Source organism: Heteronotia binoei, chromosome 1 (assembly GCF_032191835.1).
Source record: "Heteronotia binoei isolate CCM8104 ecotype False Entrance Well chromosome 1, APGP_CSIRO_Hbin_v1, whole genome shotgun sequence".
In the NCBI taxonomy this organism is placed as follows: Eukaryota; Metazoa; Chordata; class Lepidosauria; order Squamata; family Gekkonidae; genus Heteronotia; species Heteronotia binoei.
The window spans coordinates 203,140,637-203,158,242 of record NC_083223.1 but is presented as its reverse complement, the minus strand read 5'-3'; the positions used below and the strand labels follow the sequence as shown (position 1 = coordinate 203,158,242).

At 47.1% G+C, this 17,606-nt stretch overlaps 1 protein-coding gene across 1 annotated transcript in view; it reads right to left on the bottom strand.

Moving 5' to 3' along the window:
- The window catches only part of USH2A (usherin), a 1,244,521-nt gene extending 1,227,562 nt beyond the window's left edge, over positions 1 to 16,959 (bottom strand). Inside the window, exons 1-2 of the mRNA XM_060246775.1 lie at positions 16,730 to 16,959; positions 15,440 to 16,095 (exon numbers count right to left, since the gene is read on the bottom strand). Of these exons, the coding sequence (XP_060102758.1) occupies positions 15,440 to 15,924 (485 nt within the window). The 5' untranslated portion in view covers positions 15,925 to 16,095; positions 16,730 to 16,959. The remainder of the gene's footprint in view (positions 1 to 15,439; positions 16,096 to 16,729) is intronic.
- Between the last annotated feature and the right edge of the window lie 647 nt (positions 16,960 to 17,606).

Sequence of the window (17,606 nt, the reverse complement as noted above, 5' to 3'; positions counted from 1 at the left end):
GCCACTGGGCGTGGTGTCGGGGCTATAAAGGCCCCGGCCCCGCCCAACACTGCGCAGTTCTTTTGCGGCCCTCGGGAGGAGAGCCATGTTCGGGAGTCCCCTGTCAATCTGGGCCGGGCCTTTGGTGTAGCGCACATAGCGAAGGGAAAGCATGGTGTGAGCAGCAGACCCGGGCAGCTGAGTGAGCTGCTCGGGATGCTCATAGGAGGCGCAGCTAGGTCCTTTGGCACACGCGGCGGTGGCAGGCAATGGCCCACAGCTGAGGCCAGCCTGTTCAGCTGCTTGGAGTACAGGGTAGCGGGGTCGGTTTTGGGGGGCAGCTAGGAGGGCGAGGAAGGGGTCCGCAGGGCATTGGGGCTAGGCCGGACGGCCCTCTCCCCCCCTCTGCTTTGGACAGGGTGGGCAGCTTGGGGAGTGCTAGGTTTCTTCCCCACCCCCCTTCTCAATAGGGTGGTGTATGGTTGGGTTCTGTGGCTACCCCCCCTCACTTTTGTTTCTCTTTCAGGTGGTTGTCCCAAGTTAGGTAAGCAAGGTTAACCATAGGGGCCTTGTTTAAGGGGCAGCCACATAAGTGAGGTTATGGCACTCAGGAAGGGTCAGGGCCCCTCTAAAGGGAAACAGCTCGCTTGGCCCGCTAGGAAGCGGGGCCAGCAACCTATTCCCCTGGGTGACTTGGGTGAGGAGGCCCAATTAAGGCAGGCCATTATTGGTCAACTAGACGCTTTGGAGCAATAGAGGGGCTCTGCGGGGGCTCTCACATGGGAAGGGTGCCGTAGGGCAACAGGCCGGTCATCCAGATTAACTTTTGAAAGGACATTCTGGCTTGCCTTTCTGCGTTACAGGGCAGGGTTGTTGGTGCAGACATGCAGCAGGAACCGGACCAGGAAGACGACGTGGATACAGGAGAGGTTCCCAGCAGGGAGCCCGTGGCCCTTGGAGCAGTGAGGGAGGTTGTACAGCCAGCCCCGGCTGTGGCAGTGGCTGTCTCCCCCCCCCCCCAGGTGTAGTGGGTAAGTCTCCAGTGTAACACCAGCTTCCCTCTTGGCCTTGGGGCCTCCCCCAGTCGATGGTCCCCCATAGTACACCAGGTTCGGCAGCACCGATGCCGGGGCAGTCAGGGCCTTTGGGACAACAGAGTCAGGCTGGACCGTCATGGGCTTGGGGTGCACCTTTTGCATCGCTTCAATGCCAGAGCATTGTTGGTTCCACCTCACAGCCCCCTTTGCAATCAGCAGCCACGGCATCGTCTCAAGGCACCTCGGCTTCACAGTCAGCGCTAGGTGTGCTGTCGTGGGGGGGGGGCCAACAACAGTTGCTGCAGCAAGGGGCATAATCGGGTTATCATTGGGGTATGTGGAGTTATCCCCCAAATCCTTACGGGTCCATATCTTTCCAAGTCCTCCCATACGGCAACACTGCATTGCCCTTGGGTGATCACCTGTCAGGGGCCACCCGGGATAAGATTTTGAGGGGTGAATACGTGGACGTCTTCAGCCTCCTCTTTAGAGAGCTGGAAAAGAAGGACAAGGAGGACCTAGATGATAAGAAGAAGCTGAAACGGAGAAAGGTAGACAGGACCTGGTCCAATTAACTGCCAGGTTTCCTGATCTATGCTGGGGTAATAGCAAGGGCACAGCCTTTTCAGGCTGCGGTGCTTTTCCAGTATTGCGACATAATGCACCATGCATACACGGATTTCGTCGGTGCGGCGTGGTTGCAATATGACGAGGCCTTCAGGATGAGGGCCACGGTCAACCCAGGTCTTTCTTGTGATCAGATTAATCAGCAGCTCTGGCTGCAGCTGATGTCCCTGGTGAAGTCCAATAGGGTGATAGGGTCGACAGTGGGCATTTAGTCAAACAACAGAATACGGTAGGTGCCCGCAGTGTGGCGGGCCAGTTGGTTCAATCCCGGCTGCTCTGCAGGGAATTTACATCCAAGGGTGTGTGTTCCAGAAAGGCCTGTAAATTTAAACATGAGTGCCGGGGGTCACACGCCTTCTCAGCCTGCAGTAAGTCTAAAACCAGGGCGAGTGCCAAACGTCCTGGGGGGGGGGAGCAACCAGCAACCACCTGGAAAAGGGACCCAGCCCCATACGTCTGAAGGTACTTAGGCAGTTGCTGGGCAATTATCCCCAGATGGCTAATAGGGCCTATTTACTGGAGGGCCTTACCTATGGATTTAGGATTCCGTACCAGGGACCTAGAGAACCTTGTTTGGCCCCTAATCTTCGTTCTGTTGTTGGGATGGAACACGTGGTCAGGGCAAAAGTAGTCAAGGAGTATGCAGAGGGGAGGGTCCTCGGCCCCTTTGATGCTCCACCAGTACCCACTTTACGGGTGTCTCCCTTGTGGGTGGTGCCTAAAAAAGCGCCAGGGGAATACCGTTTGATACACCACTTGTCCTACCCCAGGGGCGGATCAGTGAACGATTCCATTCCAGACGTTCTCTGTTCGGTCAGGTACACGTTATTTGACCAAGCAGTCAAAGTGTTTCGGGGTTGTGGTGTGGGGGCTGAAATGGCAAAATGTGACATTAAGTCAGCATTTCGCCTTTTGCCATTACATCCAGAGGATTTTGATTTGCTGGGCTTTTCCCTGGAGGGGAAATATTATATGGACAGGGCCCTACCAATGGGATGTTCAGTGTCCTGTGTCGCTTTTGAGCAGTTTAGTTCCTTTATGGAATGGGTGCTTCGGGCCAGGTTTGGGTTGAGTGATACTGTTCACTATCTGGATGACTACCTTTTTGTTGGCCCTGCGGGGTTTGGGCAATGTGCCAGGTTATTGCAGTCATTTGAGGGCTTGGTGCAGGAGCTCGGGGTGCCATTGGCCCATGAAAAGACAGAGGGCCCCAGCTCAGTGATTACATTTTTAGGTATTGAGCTAGATACCACGCAACAAGCTTCACAGCTGCCTGTGGATAAAGTGGGGAGTCTTAGGGATCGTTTAGCTTCTCTCAAAAAGCAGTGCAAGGTGTCACTGCTGGAGCTGCAGCAGTTGGTGGGGCACCTCAACTTTGTGTGCAAAGTTGTAGCTCTGGGGAGGGCCTTCTTGAGGTGGCTATGTGACGCCATGGGGCCCTTGTGGCTCCCTCACCATAGAGTTGAATGACTGCAGGCATGTGGAGGGATCTAGAGGTGTGGGAGGAATTTTTGGAATTCTTCAGTGGAATTTCATTTTGGCAGGATTACTTAAAGATAGAAACTGAGCTCCAGATATCCTCTGATGCCACGGGCGCCACTGGATTCGGAGTATATTTTCAGGGACACTGGTGCGTGCAGCAGTGGCCCGCAGCATGGTTGGTCAGTGGGCTCTGTAATGACCTCACCTTTTTGGAGTTCTTTCCCATTGTAGTAGCTGTTTGGCTTTGGGGGGAGCAGCTAGCCAACCATACAGTCCATTTCTGGTGTGATAACATGGCTGTTGTACATGTTATCAACTCCTTGTCATCCAAATCAACAGTGGTTATGAACTTGGTGCAAGCATTTACATTGCGATGCCTCTGGTTGAACATTCTATTTCTTGCAAGGCATGTTCTGGGAGTGTGCAATGGGGTGGCGGATGCTCTATCTCGCCAAAAGATCGAGCGTTTTCGCCAGCTTGCTCTGGAAGCGGACCTGCGGCCAGCGCGAATGCCACTGGAACTTTGGCATCTTGGGAGGCTGAAGCCAGTAGGGCAATTTGATTAGCATTGGCATCGAGCACTCGAAAAACCTATGAAAGGGCGGATCTGCAGTTTCAGGTTTTTAGAAGTGCTGCTGGGCTTCCGGATAGCTGGCCTGTCCCAGTGGTACACATTATACAATTTTACATTCATCAGAAGGACAGAGGATTAGGGCTTAAGTCAGTTAAGGGACAATTGACAGTACTTTCCTTTATTAGTAAAGTGCAGGGCCTTTCTGAGGGCACTGGCAACTTTAGGGTTAGGAAGATGCTGGAGGGTTGGGCAAGAGAACGGGGGTCATGGGCGGATGCCTGGGAGCCCATATCTCCTTCAGTGCCGAAGGGGCTTTACAGGGTTTGGCCTGACGTATGTTCGTCTTCCTTTGAGGACTCCCTTTTTCATGCAGCCTCTTTGATTGCCTTTTTCAGCGCACTTCGGATCAGTGAGTTGGTGGTGCAGTCAAAAAAGGACAATTCTGACTGGGCGCTGCATGCCAGTGATGTTAAATTTGTAAGGGGGCAGGTTTGGCTGATGGTAAGGTGGTCCAAAACTGACCAGCATCAGAAGGGCACAGTCATTATGATTGGCCAATGTGTATCACCACAGTTGTGCCCTGTCAAGGCCCTGGAGCAGTATATACTGCTCAGGGGGGAGGGCGATGGCCCCTTGTTTCGTCATAGTGAGGGTTCCCCCCTTACAAAATATTAATTCTGGGCGGTGACCGGTAAGGCACTGGCAGAGTTGGGGTTAGGGGGTGTCAAATTCAGAACACATTTGTTTCGAATTGGAGTCGCATCTACAGCGGCTGCAATGGGCTACACCTCTCCTGCTATACAGCGGATGGGCTGGTGGCGATCAGCTGCCTACAAGTCATATGTGTGCCCATTGGTCTTTCAGAGAGTGCGTGGGGGGCAAGTTAGCAGTTATGTTGCCCGTTAACATGTATTTTCCGGGTTGTGACTGTTTTCTGTTTTTCAGGTGCTGTGGCTTGTAGGGAGAGGCATCGGATCCTCATCTGCGGGCACAGTATGGTGTTCTGGGCGCCCACCAGGCCAGGAGATTGCCAGTTGGCACCCAGTTGGGTCTCAGCAAGTGGGCAACGGTGGAGTGGCTGGGTCATCATGGCCTGCGTTGGCCAGCGATCATGCCTCTGTTCCATGGTAGGAGGGCGCCTCCTCCACACATCCTGGTTATCCACCTTGGTGGTAATGACCTTGGATTTATGAAAGGGAAGGCCCTTTCATTGCAGGCGCAGGAGGACCTGCAGGTCATTAAGCGGAGATGGCCAGGAGTTCTTTTTTGTGTGGTCAGCAATTCTGCCACGCAGGGTCTGGTGGTCTGCCCTGTCCCCCCGGGGGGATAGAACGCACCAGACGCAAGGCCAACCGGGCCTTGCAGAAGGCCATGGAAGAGGGTTTAGGGATATTCCTTCCCCATCTGGCCATACGAGTCAAGAATGACGACTTGTATAGGCCAGATGGGGTTCATTTATCAGAGTTGGGCAACCGGGCCTTTTTGGACAAGATAAGGCAGGGGCTACGGTCGACTCTCGGCCGTCCGGTGGGCGTTAATGCCTAAGCAGAGGCTTGGCATTGGCGGTGGCAGGATGAGGTATGGGCTACAGTGTTTTCAGGGGAGCACCTATGGCTCAGCACCAGTTAGTGCAGGTGGTCTGTATGAACTACAGATGGGCTTTACGGCTCAATGCTGGGAGTGCAGATCACAGTAAAGCCTCACCGGGGCGGATCTTTCCAGAGGGATTGATGCTGGCCTAGGTGGAGGTGGAGTTTGTGCCTGGCTGCTCAGCACCGGCCATAATGTTGGGCTCGTGCTGGGGGCAGGGTGGCTCACCCTCCCAGGACAAGGCAGGGTCCTGTGGTTGACCCCAGGGCTTGTCCTGTTAGGCCTATACCCCTTGCCATTCTAGTTTGTTTAAGTTATCTTCAATAAAGCGGCCCGGTTTATCCAACACACTGTGTCAGCCTCTTCATTCCAACGGGGGGGGGGGGGGCAAATGTAACTTTATGACTTCTACTGCACAGTCAAAACTGGCATACCCTGTCTTGAGTCATATACTAACAAAAACTTTCAAATTGATTGCCACAGTTAGTAGTAACAAGAGTGTCTGGGAAAATTCTGAGATTTAATTTTATGTCACAGAGTTTCTCCTTTCTTCCCCCAGCAGCCATTTCTGTCTGCAGAAAGTTTATTCCTGAGGCTGTAGACCCATGCAGACTAATAGCCACACAGGTCAGGAAGTTGCAACAAGGAGAGGAAAGAAGATGAAAGAGAGAGCAATTTTGTCCCCTTTCCCAATCCACATGGCTATCACTCCATGTCAGTCCCCTGACCCCAAGAATAAACTTCCCAAGTTTAGAAATGGCTGCTGGGAGGAGGGGAAAGCTGGGATGATCAGCAACTGTCAGTGCTTCCAGTGACGAATCACAGGATTAAAGTTTGACCAAGAGCTCCCAAAGCAGGATGCTTTCATCTGCACAAACAAGGCATGTGCACGCCTGTCATGAAAAGAAGCATGTCAGGATGTCTTAATGTTGCCCGTGGAGGTTATTTTCACCCTTTAATAAATATAATGTACAATTCTGAAGGAATTTATATGTTGGCATTTTTATTGCTGAAATTATTACTAATGGATGTCACACCTAATATAATATGAGCATGACTGGGGGAAAGTTAAGCATTCATAATTTTCACTTATTTCAGTAGGGGAATTATGCATATGCTTAACTTGCTCTCATTGAAACCAATGGGTCATAAATACAGTATAAAGAATACACTTCAATGTAATCTTTGGGTTCCTTTCAGATACTGTTTTAATCAATTCTCTCTTTGCTGCATGGTGGTAGACATGGAAAAATTGGGTTCCAACTCTCAGCCACAGTTATGCTGGGAAACCTTGGGAAAATTAAAACATAAGCCATCAGTTCTCAATTGCAAAACAGTGACATACTACAGAGGATACTGTCACGGCATACCCGAATGAAGTTACTCCCTTTTAAATACAGTTAAGTTAATGGATTTAGAAGGGTGTCATTCTGTTTAGGATGGCACCATGTAACAACTTTAAACTTGAAAACTGACAAGCAAAATAATGTTCCATTATTATTGTCTCACAGAGTTTTACTGGATTTATAAATGGGAGATCAGCAGTGTTCCCTCTAAGCTGAATTAGCATGAGGGCACAGATTTTTAGCCTCCGGCTCACACATTTTTGTCTTAGCTCAGGAAAAATGGCCTCAAAGCAAACTAATTTATGCAGTAGCTCACAACTTTAATGCCAGTAGCTCACAAAGTAGAACTTTTGCACACAAATCTCCACAGCTTAGAAAGAGTATCAGTGATAAGGACCATATTATGATTGTGCTATAAAATTGATATAGGCTGGATTCAGAGGGGCAGCTCCTGCAGCAGCTTCTTGGCTTTAAAAAAAGCTGTCACAGTTTGAGCCACCCTGGGGCACTCAAACAGTACACACCCAGCTGCCAAGCAGGCACAGCCTGTACAAGCCCTGGAGGAGCGGTTACACTGGTCAAGTGCATAGCAGACACTTCCCTGGTGCACCCCAAACCATTCAGACAGCTGTGGAAAATGCCAGAGAAGCACTTCAATGATTTTCCACTGGGAAGTAACCAGTAGTTTTTTTAAGTGGACTGGGCATGTTGGAAGATGAGATAACAGTGAGTTTGCAGTGGGCCCCAGATGTGCAAGTATGAATGTGCCTGTTTAATCCAGCAGTGAGGGGATGACTGTGTCAGCTCAAATTTCCCATCTGAATGCAGTCATAGAGTAATCTATTTTGTTTTTGATCACGTGTGAAGTACTGATACTTTGACAATGTTATCAATAACATTTGAAATAGCAACTATAAAATCTTTGTGTGTTTGTGTGTGTGTGTGTCGGAAGGTGCCCAATATGGTACTGGGGAAGAGCGGAGGGCAAGTCCAAGTAACTACAGAAAAAGTGAAAAGGCTGGGCCAATGCTGAAAGGATGCTCGGCTGTGGATGTGTTTGATGGTGAAAGGAAAGTCTGATACTGCAAAGAACAATACTGCATTGGAATGTGGAATGTAAACTCTACGAATCAAGATAAGCTGGGTGTGATCAAACAAGAGATGGCAAGACTGAACATCGACATCATGGGAATCAGTGAACTAAAATGGACAGGAATGGGTGAAGTTAACTCAGAGGATCACTACATCTATTACTGTGGGCAAGAGTCCCATAGAAGAAATGGTGTGGCCTTTATAGTTAACAAGAGAGTGAGGAAGGCAGTAATAGGATACAATCTCAAAAATGACAGAATGATCTCGGTCCATATCCAAGGCATACTATTCAATATCACAGTAATCCAAGTCTATGCCCCAACCACTGACTCAGAAGAGGCTGAAATGGACCAGTTCTATGAAGATCTACAACACCTTCTAGAATTAACACCAAAAAAATATGTCCTCCTCATCATAGGGGACTGGAATGCCAAAGTAGGAAGTCAAAAGGTAACTGGAACAACTGACAAGTTTGGCCTTGGAGAACAAAATGAAGCTGGGCAAAGGTTAAAAGAGTTTTGTCAATAGAACAAGCTGGTCATAGCAAACACCCTCTTCCAACAACCTAAAAGGCGACTCTACCCATGGATATCACCTGATGGGCTACAAAGAAATCAGATTGATTATATACTCTGAAGCCAAAGATGGAGAAGCTCCTTATAGTCAGCAAAAACAGGACCTAGAGCTGACTGCGGCTCAGATCATGAGCTACTCGTTGCAAAATTCAGTCTTAAAATGAAGAAAACTGGGGAAGCCATTAGGCCATTCAGGTTTGACCTTGATCACATCCCTTATGAATATTACAGTGGACTTGAAGAATAGGTTTAAGGAACTAGAGTTGATAGACAGAGTACTTGAAGAACTACGGATGGAGGTTCATGACATTGTACAAATGGCAGCAATCAGCACCATCCCAAAGAAAAATAAATGCAAGAAAGCAAAGTGGCTGTCTGATGAGGCTTTACAAATAGCTGAGGAAGGAAGGAAAGCGAAAGGCAAAGGTGAAAAGGAAAGAGTCGACCAACTGAATGCAGACAGACTACTAGACAGACATGGATGGATGGATGGATGGATAGATAGATAGATAGATAGATAGATAGATAGATAGATAGATAGATAGATAGATAGATAGATAGATAGATAGATAGATGATATACCTGTAACATGTTCCTTACTTTCTGTAAGTATTGTTATATTTGTTCAGCATTATAGGATACAATGCAGCAAAAAAGATTTATTAGTTTTCAACTAAAGCCCATTCCATTTAATGGAATTTAGGCATGAGGCCTTTTACTGAAGTTTGCCCATTGATCACTTGATCATGAATTTATCACTGCTAAATGGATTTTAACCATTACTGTCTTTCAGACGTCATCAGTACTTGTCAGCAAAAATTCTAAGCAAAAAATGCAGTCTGCAGGTTTCCTAAACATGCATTTCTTAACATATTGGTGATTTTGTTTGTATGTAAACATGTTAGTTTTTAGTTAACAAATATTTGAGAGAAGACACAGCCAAGTAGAAAAATATTTAGTAACTGGATTCACCAGTTCCTGGATAAACAACAATTGGATAATCCAAGGTTTATTAATTCTGCTTATCTGAAAACAAACAGCCCGATACGTGGACCCTTCCACAGGTATGGTGATTTTTAATAAGGGAAGTGACCTTGATGTGCAGCAGTTTTGAATCCAGAAAGTTGTTACAGAGTTTACAATTTATCACTTGGCGAAGAAGAGTGTTTTCTCTTTAAGATTGCCAGTAGTGGACTGAGACATACCTGGAGATTTTGGGGGTGGAGCCTGGGGAAGGCAGAGTTTGGGGAAGGGAGGAAACTCAGCAAGGTATAATGCCATAGAGTCCATCCTCCAAAGTAGCCAGGGAAACTGATCTTGGTTGTCTGGAGATCAATTATATTAGTGGGAGACATCCAGGTACCACCTGGAAGTTGGCAACCCTATTTCGCAAGCATGCACAAAATTATTTCATCTTAACAAAAAAAAATGACCCCCAGTGTCTCCCCCCCCCCCTAAATTATAGCTGCTCATCTGGAAGTTCTTGCTCTCTCTCCAAGTTATTTCTTGGATTTTGAAATATTTGGAAACCACAGCACAGCAGCAGTGTTGGCAGTGGCTCTCCAGGAATCACAAAAGATCTCCCAACTGCAGAGGTCAGCTGCTCTTAAGGTTGTAGCTTCAGGTTGAGAAATTCCTGGAGATCTGAGGCTGGAGTTTTGGGAGACTGAGGTATGGGGAGAGAAGTGATCTCAGCAGGGTATAATATCATAGGCTCCACTTTTCAAAGCAGCCAATTCCCCCAGGGGAACTGATCTCTATCATCTGGAGAACAGTTGTAATTGCCGGGGATCTCCAAGGCTCATTTGGAGGTTGGTAACACTAATTCCCCTGGAGGATATGACTGCTTTGGATGGTGGAGTCTATACCAGCCCGCCCAGGGCTTTAATCTGGCCCACAACAGGGCTCCTTCTGCCTTGGCTGTCCCAGGTACAATTGCCTCTGCCTCCCCTTACCTCCTTTGTACCTTGTCTTGCTACAGTGAGTCTTTCTATTTATTTATTTTGCTGGGCTCCTTTTGTTTTGGCTCTCCCAGGTGCAACTGCTCCACCTCCCCCTTGCCTCCTATGTATTTTGACTTGCTACAGTGGGTGGTAAAGCTGCAGTACTGCAGTGAGAGCCCTCTGCTCACGACCTGAGTTCGATCCCAGCGGAAGCTGGTTCAGGTAGCCGGCTCAAGGTTGACTCAGCCTTCCATCCTTCCGAGGTCGGTAAAATGAATACCTAGCTTGCTGGGGGAAAAGAGTAGATGATTGGGAAAGGCAATGGCAAACCACCCCATAAAAAGTCTGCCGTGAAAACATTGTGAAAGCAACATCACCCCAGAGTCGAAAACAACTAGTGCTTACACAGGGGACTACCTTTACCTTTTTACAGTGGGTCGGTGTTTCTAATTTTTTTCAGTGGGGGGCTCCCTGTGCCTTGGTTCTCCCAGGTGCCACTGGCTCTGCCTCCCCCACCTCCATTGTGCTTTGCCTTGCTACAGTGGATGTGTGCTTCATTTTTTTTTTTTTTTTGGCTGGGCTCCTTCTGCCTTGGCTCCCCTGGGTTCAACTGACTCTGCCTCTTCCTTGCCTCCTTTGTGCTTCCCCTTGCTAGTGTGTGTGGGGGGGTGGAGTTTATTTTCTTTCTTTTTGCTGGGTTTGTTCATGTTGACTTTAGATTGGGAAAGAGGGGTTGTGGCTCAGTTGAAGAGCCTCTGCTTGAAATGCAGAGAGTCCCAGTTTCTATCACTGGCAGGGCTGGCCCTAGGGTGTATGGCACTCCAGGCAGCCTCAGTGCCTGCCGCCCCCCTGTGCCATCCCCCTCCATGGCACCTCCTCCTCCTCCCTCTCAATTTTAATGCGCAGGAAAAGGTGATGAAGCGCCGTGCTCCCAGACTTTTTAAAGGCCGCCCCCCTGTCGATCAGCTGATCTGCAGGTGAAACCATGCTAGAGGCCAGCAGCTCCTATGACTGCCCTTAGGTGCACTCGAGATCAGTGCAGGGGCAGTGGTGGTGGGAAGGATGAGCGAGCTGCTGCCACTGCCTCCTCCCCACTTCCTTCCTGGATTGTGTGGGAAGAAAGTGGGGAGGAGGCAGCGGCTCACTCATCCTTCCCGCCGTTGTGGCCCCTGTGCTGATCGTGAGCACGCCTGAGGGCCAGCATAGGAGCTGTCAGTATAGGAGCTGTTTTACCTGCTGATTGACAGGGAGGCAGCCTTTAAAGAGCCCGGGAAACACGGCGCTTCACTGCTTGTTTCTGGGCATTAAAATTGTGAGGGAGGGTGGGAGGGGAAGGCAAATAGGAATTTACCCAGGGGGTGAGGTGGGGGTGAGAGTTGAATTCAGTGCCCCCACCCTGCTGGCACCCTAGGCAAATGCCTAGTGTGCCTAATGGGCAGGCCAGCCCTGATCCCTGACACCTCCAGTTAAAAGAACCAGGCTGTGGCTTATGAAAAAGACTTCAGCCTGATACTCTGGAGATCCATTGCCACTCTAAGTAGACCTAAGGGGGGGGGAGGGGAGCTCGCAATGCCCAGCCATTTTATGTTTTCTCCTGGACCCTTGACTCAGAGCATTGACCATGAGAGCAGGTTGGGGAAATGGTTTGCTCCCCACTCCAGGCAGCATGGGGCATCAGCCCAGTGCTTCACTGCTGGCTCTCCAGTCTGCCTATGTGGGTTTTCCTCTGCACCTGGGGCCTTGCAGTGATGACCCACCAACTTGATGCTTACCAGCAGCACACCAACTTGATGCTTACTCAGAAAGTGGAATAGTATCTTTGTGTCTATGTCTTTTATAAAGTTTATATCTCTACTACCGGGCATTACATTTATGTCAGATCTGGTCCTCATAACAAATGAGTTTGACACCCCTGGTCTATGGCATTATACCAGTCTGAAGTCCCTCTGCTCCTCAAACCCCACCTTTCCCAGGTTCCACCCCTCAAATCTCCAGAAATTTTCCAACCTGGAATTGACAATGCTATCTCCTTCCCACCCAACAGCCAACCTACCTTTATCTGTCTCTCGGTATTCAGATTTCCATTGCCTCCCTCCCTGTAGCTTCTACCAAAGAAAACTATGGTCTTTCTCCAGAATGGAGACCAAAGCAGCGTACATTATAGATTATTTATTATCACACCTGGAGGCTGACATTCCTACTTTCCTCCTTTTTTATCTGCACAACAACCTTGTGAGGTAGGTCAGGCTGATAATATGTGACTGGTCCAAATCACGTAGTCAGCTTCTACAGCAAGAATCTGCCTCTCCCAGAGACTATTCTGAAGCTCTAACTGCTAAGTCATGCAAGTCAGGTGGTATCAAGTCACATAGAGACAGTTGTCAGGCCTAGGGTTGCCAGTCTCTAGATAGGACCTGGACATCTCCCAGAATTATAATTAAGTTCTAGATTCTGAACCCCTGGAGAAAATGACTGTTTTGAAGGGTTGACTCTATAGCATTATGTTCAGCTGAAGCCTCTCACTTTTCCAAACTCTGCCCTCAGATTCCATCACAAAATCTCCAGGAATTTCCCAAACTGGAGTTGGCAAGCCTATCCATGCCTGGCCCCAATGAATTTTCCCTCAGGCCAAAATTAGCTGGAAAGGGTCCTTCCTCCTTCCCTTTTTACTCACAAAACTAAACCTGGAACACAGTGGTTGACTAACAGCAGCCATGGAAGGAATCAATTTTGTAAAGCTACAGGCGCTCCTTTTATCATTTTTGAAGTTTTTTAAACTCCCCAATAAACCTTTTAAGATTCCATATTTTCCTGCAAACCTAGGGCCCTTTTCAGGTTTGGAGAAAGATCTGTCTTGCCTGTTCACACTTCTGTCACCAGATTTAAGTATCTAAATATATTACCAAAAAAGCTTGACTTGATATCAGATATAAAATGGATTGTTCTGAGTGAAGGAACCTCTCCCCAGATACATAGAAGAATGTCTGTCTGTCTGTTTATCATTGATAGATAATATTTCATTCTTTTTTCCCCAGTGCCCACATCACTGAATTCCAATGAAGCTTTTTGTTGTTCAGTCACACAGTCAAGTCCAACTCTTTGCGACCCCATTGACCAAGTCGTGCCAGGCCCTCCTGTCTTCCACCATCCTCCGAAGTCCATTCAAATTTATGGCAACAGTCACCATCTGCAGTGATCTGGGATCACAGGAATGTGAAGTCTGTCACTCCTTCCATGTCTTCAATTTCTATTGCCAAGGAGTGAGGGGGCCAGATACTATGATCTTAGTTTTTTTGATGTTGAGTTTCAAGCCTACTTTTGCACTCTCCTCTTTCACCCTCAACAAGAGGTTTTTTTAGTTTACAAGAACAGATATACTATTAACAGCGGTGTCGCTGTGGCGGGGCCAAGGGGGCCATCGGCCCTCCCCCAGAGCATTCTCATTGGCCCCCCTCTCCGTCTTGCGCAAGCGTCGACGGCCGCCTCTAGCTGCTGCCCGCCCGGAGCCCGCGCCTGGAGCAGTGAGTCACCCATGGAGTCGGAGGAGAGGGGGATGGCGCTGGGACGCGGCTGAGTCAAGGCCTGACGCATGGTGGTTGGCTGGCGGGCGGCTCCTCCCGGGTGCTGGCGGGCCTGTGAAGGGAAGGGGGCTTCGCGGCGTCTGCCGACCGGGGCACATCCGCCCGCTCTGCCCTAGGCGCAGGCTCCGGGCGGGCAGCAACTAGAGGCGGCCGTCGACGCTTGCGCAAGGCGAAGAGGTCGCAGCTCCCTCCAAAACACGGGCGGGGAGGGAGAGGGGCTTCCTGCCTTCCCACGCTTTTGCGCAGCCAGCAGGGCGCACTTGGCCCCAGGGTGCAACCCACCCTAGTGACGCCTCTGGGGCGCACTTGGCCCCAGGGTGCAACCCACCCTAGTGACGCCTCTGACTATTAATCTGTAACCAAAAGACTGAGAGGGCAGTTTTTCCTTACACATTAATACTGGGTCTCTCTGGAGGCTTTTGATATTGTGGACCATCAGATTCTACTGAGAAGTTCAATGGACACTGGATTAACAATTCTTGGAAAAATTTTAACCTTTCTTACCTTCAAAGGCTGAGGGCTTTTCTATACTTGTTTTATGATCCAGCTTGGCTGTTTAACTACATCTTCCCCCATACACATTATTGTTTGCTGGTGGTTGCTATCCCTGATTTTTCTTTGCAATTTCCCCAATTTTTTTTCCAAATAGGAGGTCAGGCAGGTGGAAGTTTATGGCCAGGGAATGATACTGTGTGTAAGGAAGGAGGAAACCAATCTAATTAACAAGCCAAGTTGGAGCAAAAGCACAGTACATAATACCCCAATGCTGTCAGGTTTTGGGGACTTATCTTAGATTGGATTGTGGAGGATGTACTTCTGCTTTTGTTCATATGCATATAAAACTGCTGAAAGAAACTTTTTATAGCTTTGGAATGAGGTATTATTAGTACGCTCACAGAATGCAATTTGTTGTCCTATCAATATAGGTCTCACAGTCATGGCTGAATTACAAAACTGAAACAGAATCCAGATTATTCTTGTGGGCTCATGTATGTTGAATGGAAAGGAGAGAGTATAAAGTGAAAGATCTGCACACTAATGGGACTAAACCCCAGCAATCTAATATACCTGTAGAGTAAAATGTGGTTTCTTCTCAGTCATACATTGGGGAGCTTTCATGGCAGTCTCCTACATGTGTAACCTATATGCTTGATTTACAAGTCACTCTGAGGAGAGATAAGAATAGTTTGCATTCTCTGGTACTACATGGACAGGTACTGCCTTTAAATATATTTCAAACACTTACCAGCACACCAATAATTAGTAGTTTGAGATTAGTCTAGAAAATGTCTCCTAGTATTTTAGCTTTCCAAAAGCAGCATGGGGAAACCTAAACACATGACCTCCCAAATGCAGTGTGAAGTGGTACAGTCCTGGCTGTTCCACATGATGCGATGTCCTTTTTGGTAATAAAAGCCCAGCAGGAACTTATTTGCATATTAGGCCACACAGCCTGATATCACCATTGTTTTGCAAAGTTTTTTTGTAGGAAAAAACCCAACAGGAACTCATTTGCATATTAGAGTCTGAGTTCCAACATAATCCTCATAGTAACATCATCTAGTATTATGAATAGATTTTGCAGATTAAGTGAACACCTGCCAGGTACTTACATTACACCTTCTTTCTCAGGTTTCAGCCACATGGTTAAAGTAAATGAAGTTCCAAGCCTCCTAGCACGGGGAGTAGAAAAACATCCCTTCAGGTTATGAAAAATTATGCTTGATGAGTTGCTAGGGGATCCAGGAGGCAAATCATTTTTGTCTTGTGTGATGCAGGTACCCAGGCCTTCTGAGAGAATGGCAATGTAGGAAGAAGATGATGATCTGTATGGACATTTCTGAATGCAAAATCGCTGGGTGCATAATTCAATGCTTTCAACACCAACAGAACTTTGACAAAAAGCACTCCGGTCTGGCAGTCCACAGATAGCTTGGGTTGGCACAATAGAAATGTTTTTAAAAGCACCCACATTTTCAAGTCTTGGGAAGTGTCCCTGTGAACTGGCCAGGGGTAAAGATGTGTAATAAACCATGATGAATGTTTCAATGGCATGAAATAGAAAACCACAGTGCAAGGGGAGAGCCAGGCAAATCATGTTTACAGGAAAGTCTCTTCTTTATAAGGCATTCCTAAATAAATGATGATCACTGCCTCATTGGCAATGCCCTTGGGTAGCCTGCTATACAGATGATCAGCATTTCATTTTAATTTGAAATCCTGAGGGAGCTGAACTTCTTTTAACCAGTGGCACAATTGTGGGTAACACCTGAAAACTGGAACAAAAATAATGTATAAGAGAAAACAGAGTTTTATTACACACACACATACACAACCCTCTAAGACTAGATCAACACAAACATACTGAGGAGAAGGGTGCCAATTATAATACAATAGCTATTTACAATTCTTTATCACTATATGTGTTATCAATATAATAGCATATAATTACTGCACTGAATGTATCCACATAACTTGAATAACTCCAAGTAAGTGAAGCTGTATATTGTCTAAGGTATATACAAAGCTGGGGAAAAGGAAAAATTAAAAACAATTTGGGAGGATTAAAAAATGTATATAGGCAAAACATGAAGCAGAGAAAAACTGTATTTTTGGCACACAACATTTTCTGCCATGTATGAAAGCTAGTCACACAGCACTATAGTTAAGCTGTTCAGAACTGCAGCTTAACAGTTCTATATTTGAAGTGAACAGACCACAAAGTCATACAGTGCCAATAACTGTTTTCACCTGTACTTACATTATGGCAGGAACCCCTTTCCCCATATGCAAGAGTAATTTAAACATGACAATTAAAAATGCATATACAGTTTTTATCATTTTAAAAGATGTTAAGAGAATAAACATACAACTTTAAGTTTGCAAAACACTTTATATCTTACCCCAGTTGTCCATTTCACGCAGCTCCTTTTAGCTCTCCACAAAGCTGATTAAAAACATCACCATCTGTCCTGTGTGACCCTTTTCTTAGTCAATGTCTCTGCTGTTTCCGACACTATAGATAGATAATATGGCTTATATAGGTTAGACTAATACTGTGTAATTGCACTTGTTAAACAAGTTGAGTTGCTGTTATTTATTGCATTTCAAACAGGAGACTACTGAACCCTCAGTTTGACAATTGGCTTGAATGGTAGGAACGCTAGTTCTTGTTGCCTGGCAACAGTGGAGTAACCCCCAGTAATTCTCAGTAAACAGGCCTTGGCAGGAGGCACAGACTCACAGGTAATGTATCTCAGACAGCACTTTATGTGAGGTGCCAGAAAACTACCTGCACTTCTCTATATAGGACTTATGTATAGCACTCCTAACCATGCCAGGGGAGAAGATCTGAAAGAACTCAGGATACAATTGTGCAGATCTAATTTTAAAGAAGCAACAGTTCAAAATATGTCCTTCACTGTAATCAACATTCAGCAACTACTTTTTATGTGAAAAAGCAAGCATCAGCAAACTATGCCATGGTTGCTAAAATTCAAAACATAAAATATTTAATACAGCCAGGGGCAACAAATTGGTTCTTGTTCCCTTTCTCTGTGGCGCAGAGATTTCTGATCATCATTGTGCTTCACCTGCTGCTCTTGCAACTGGTATAGCATGGAATCTGTCAAAATGGTAATAATAATAATAAATTTTATTTATACTGGGTGACAAAGGGTGATAAGAGAATGGTGGTTTGAGCCGCCCTGGGGACAGCAGGCAGGTGGATCAAAAAGGTGGGTACACACATGTGCCATTCCCATCCCACATGCAACACAT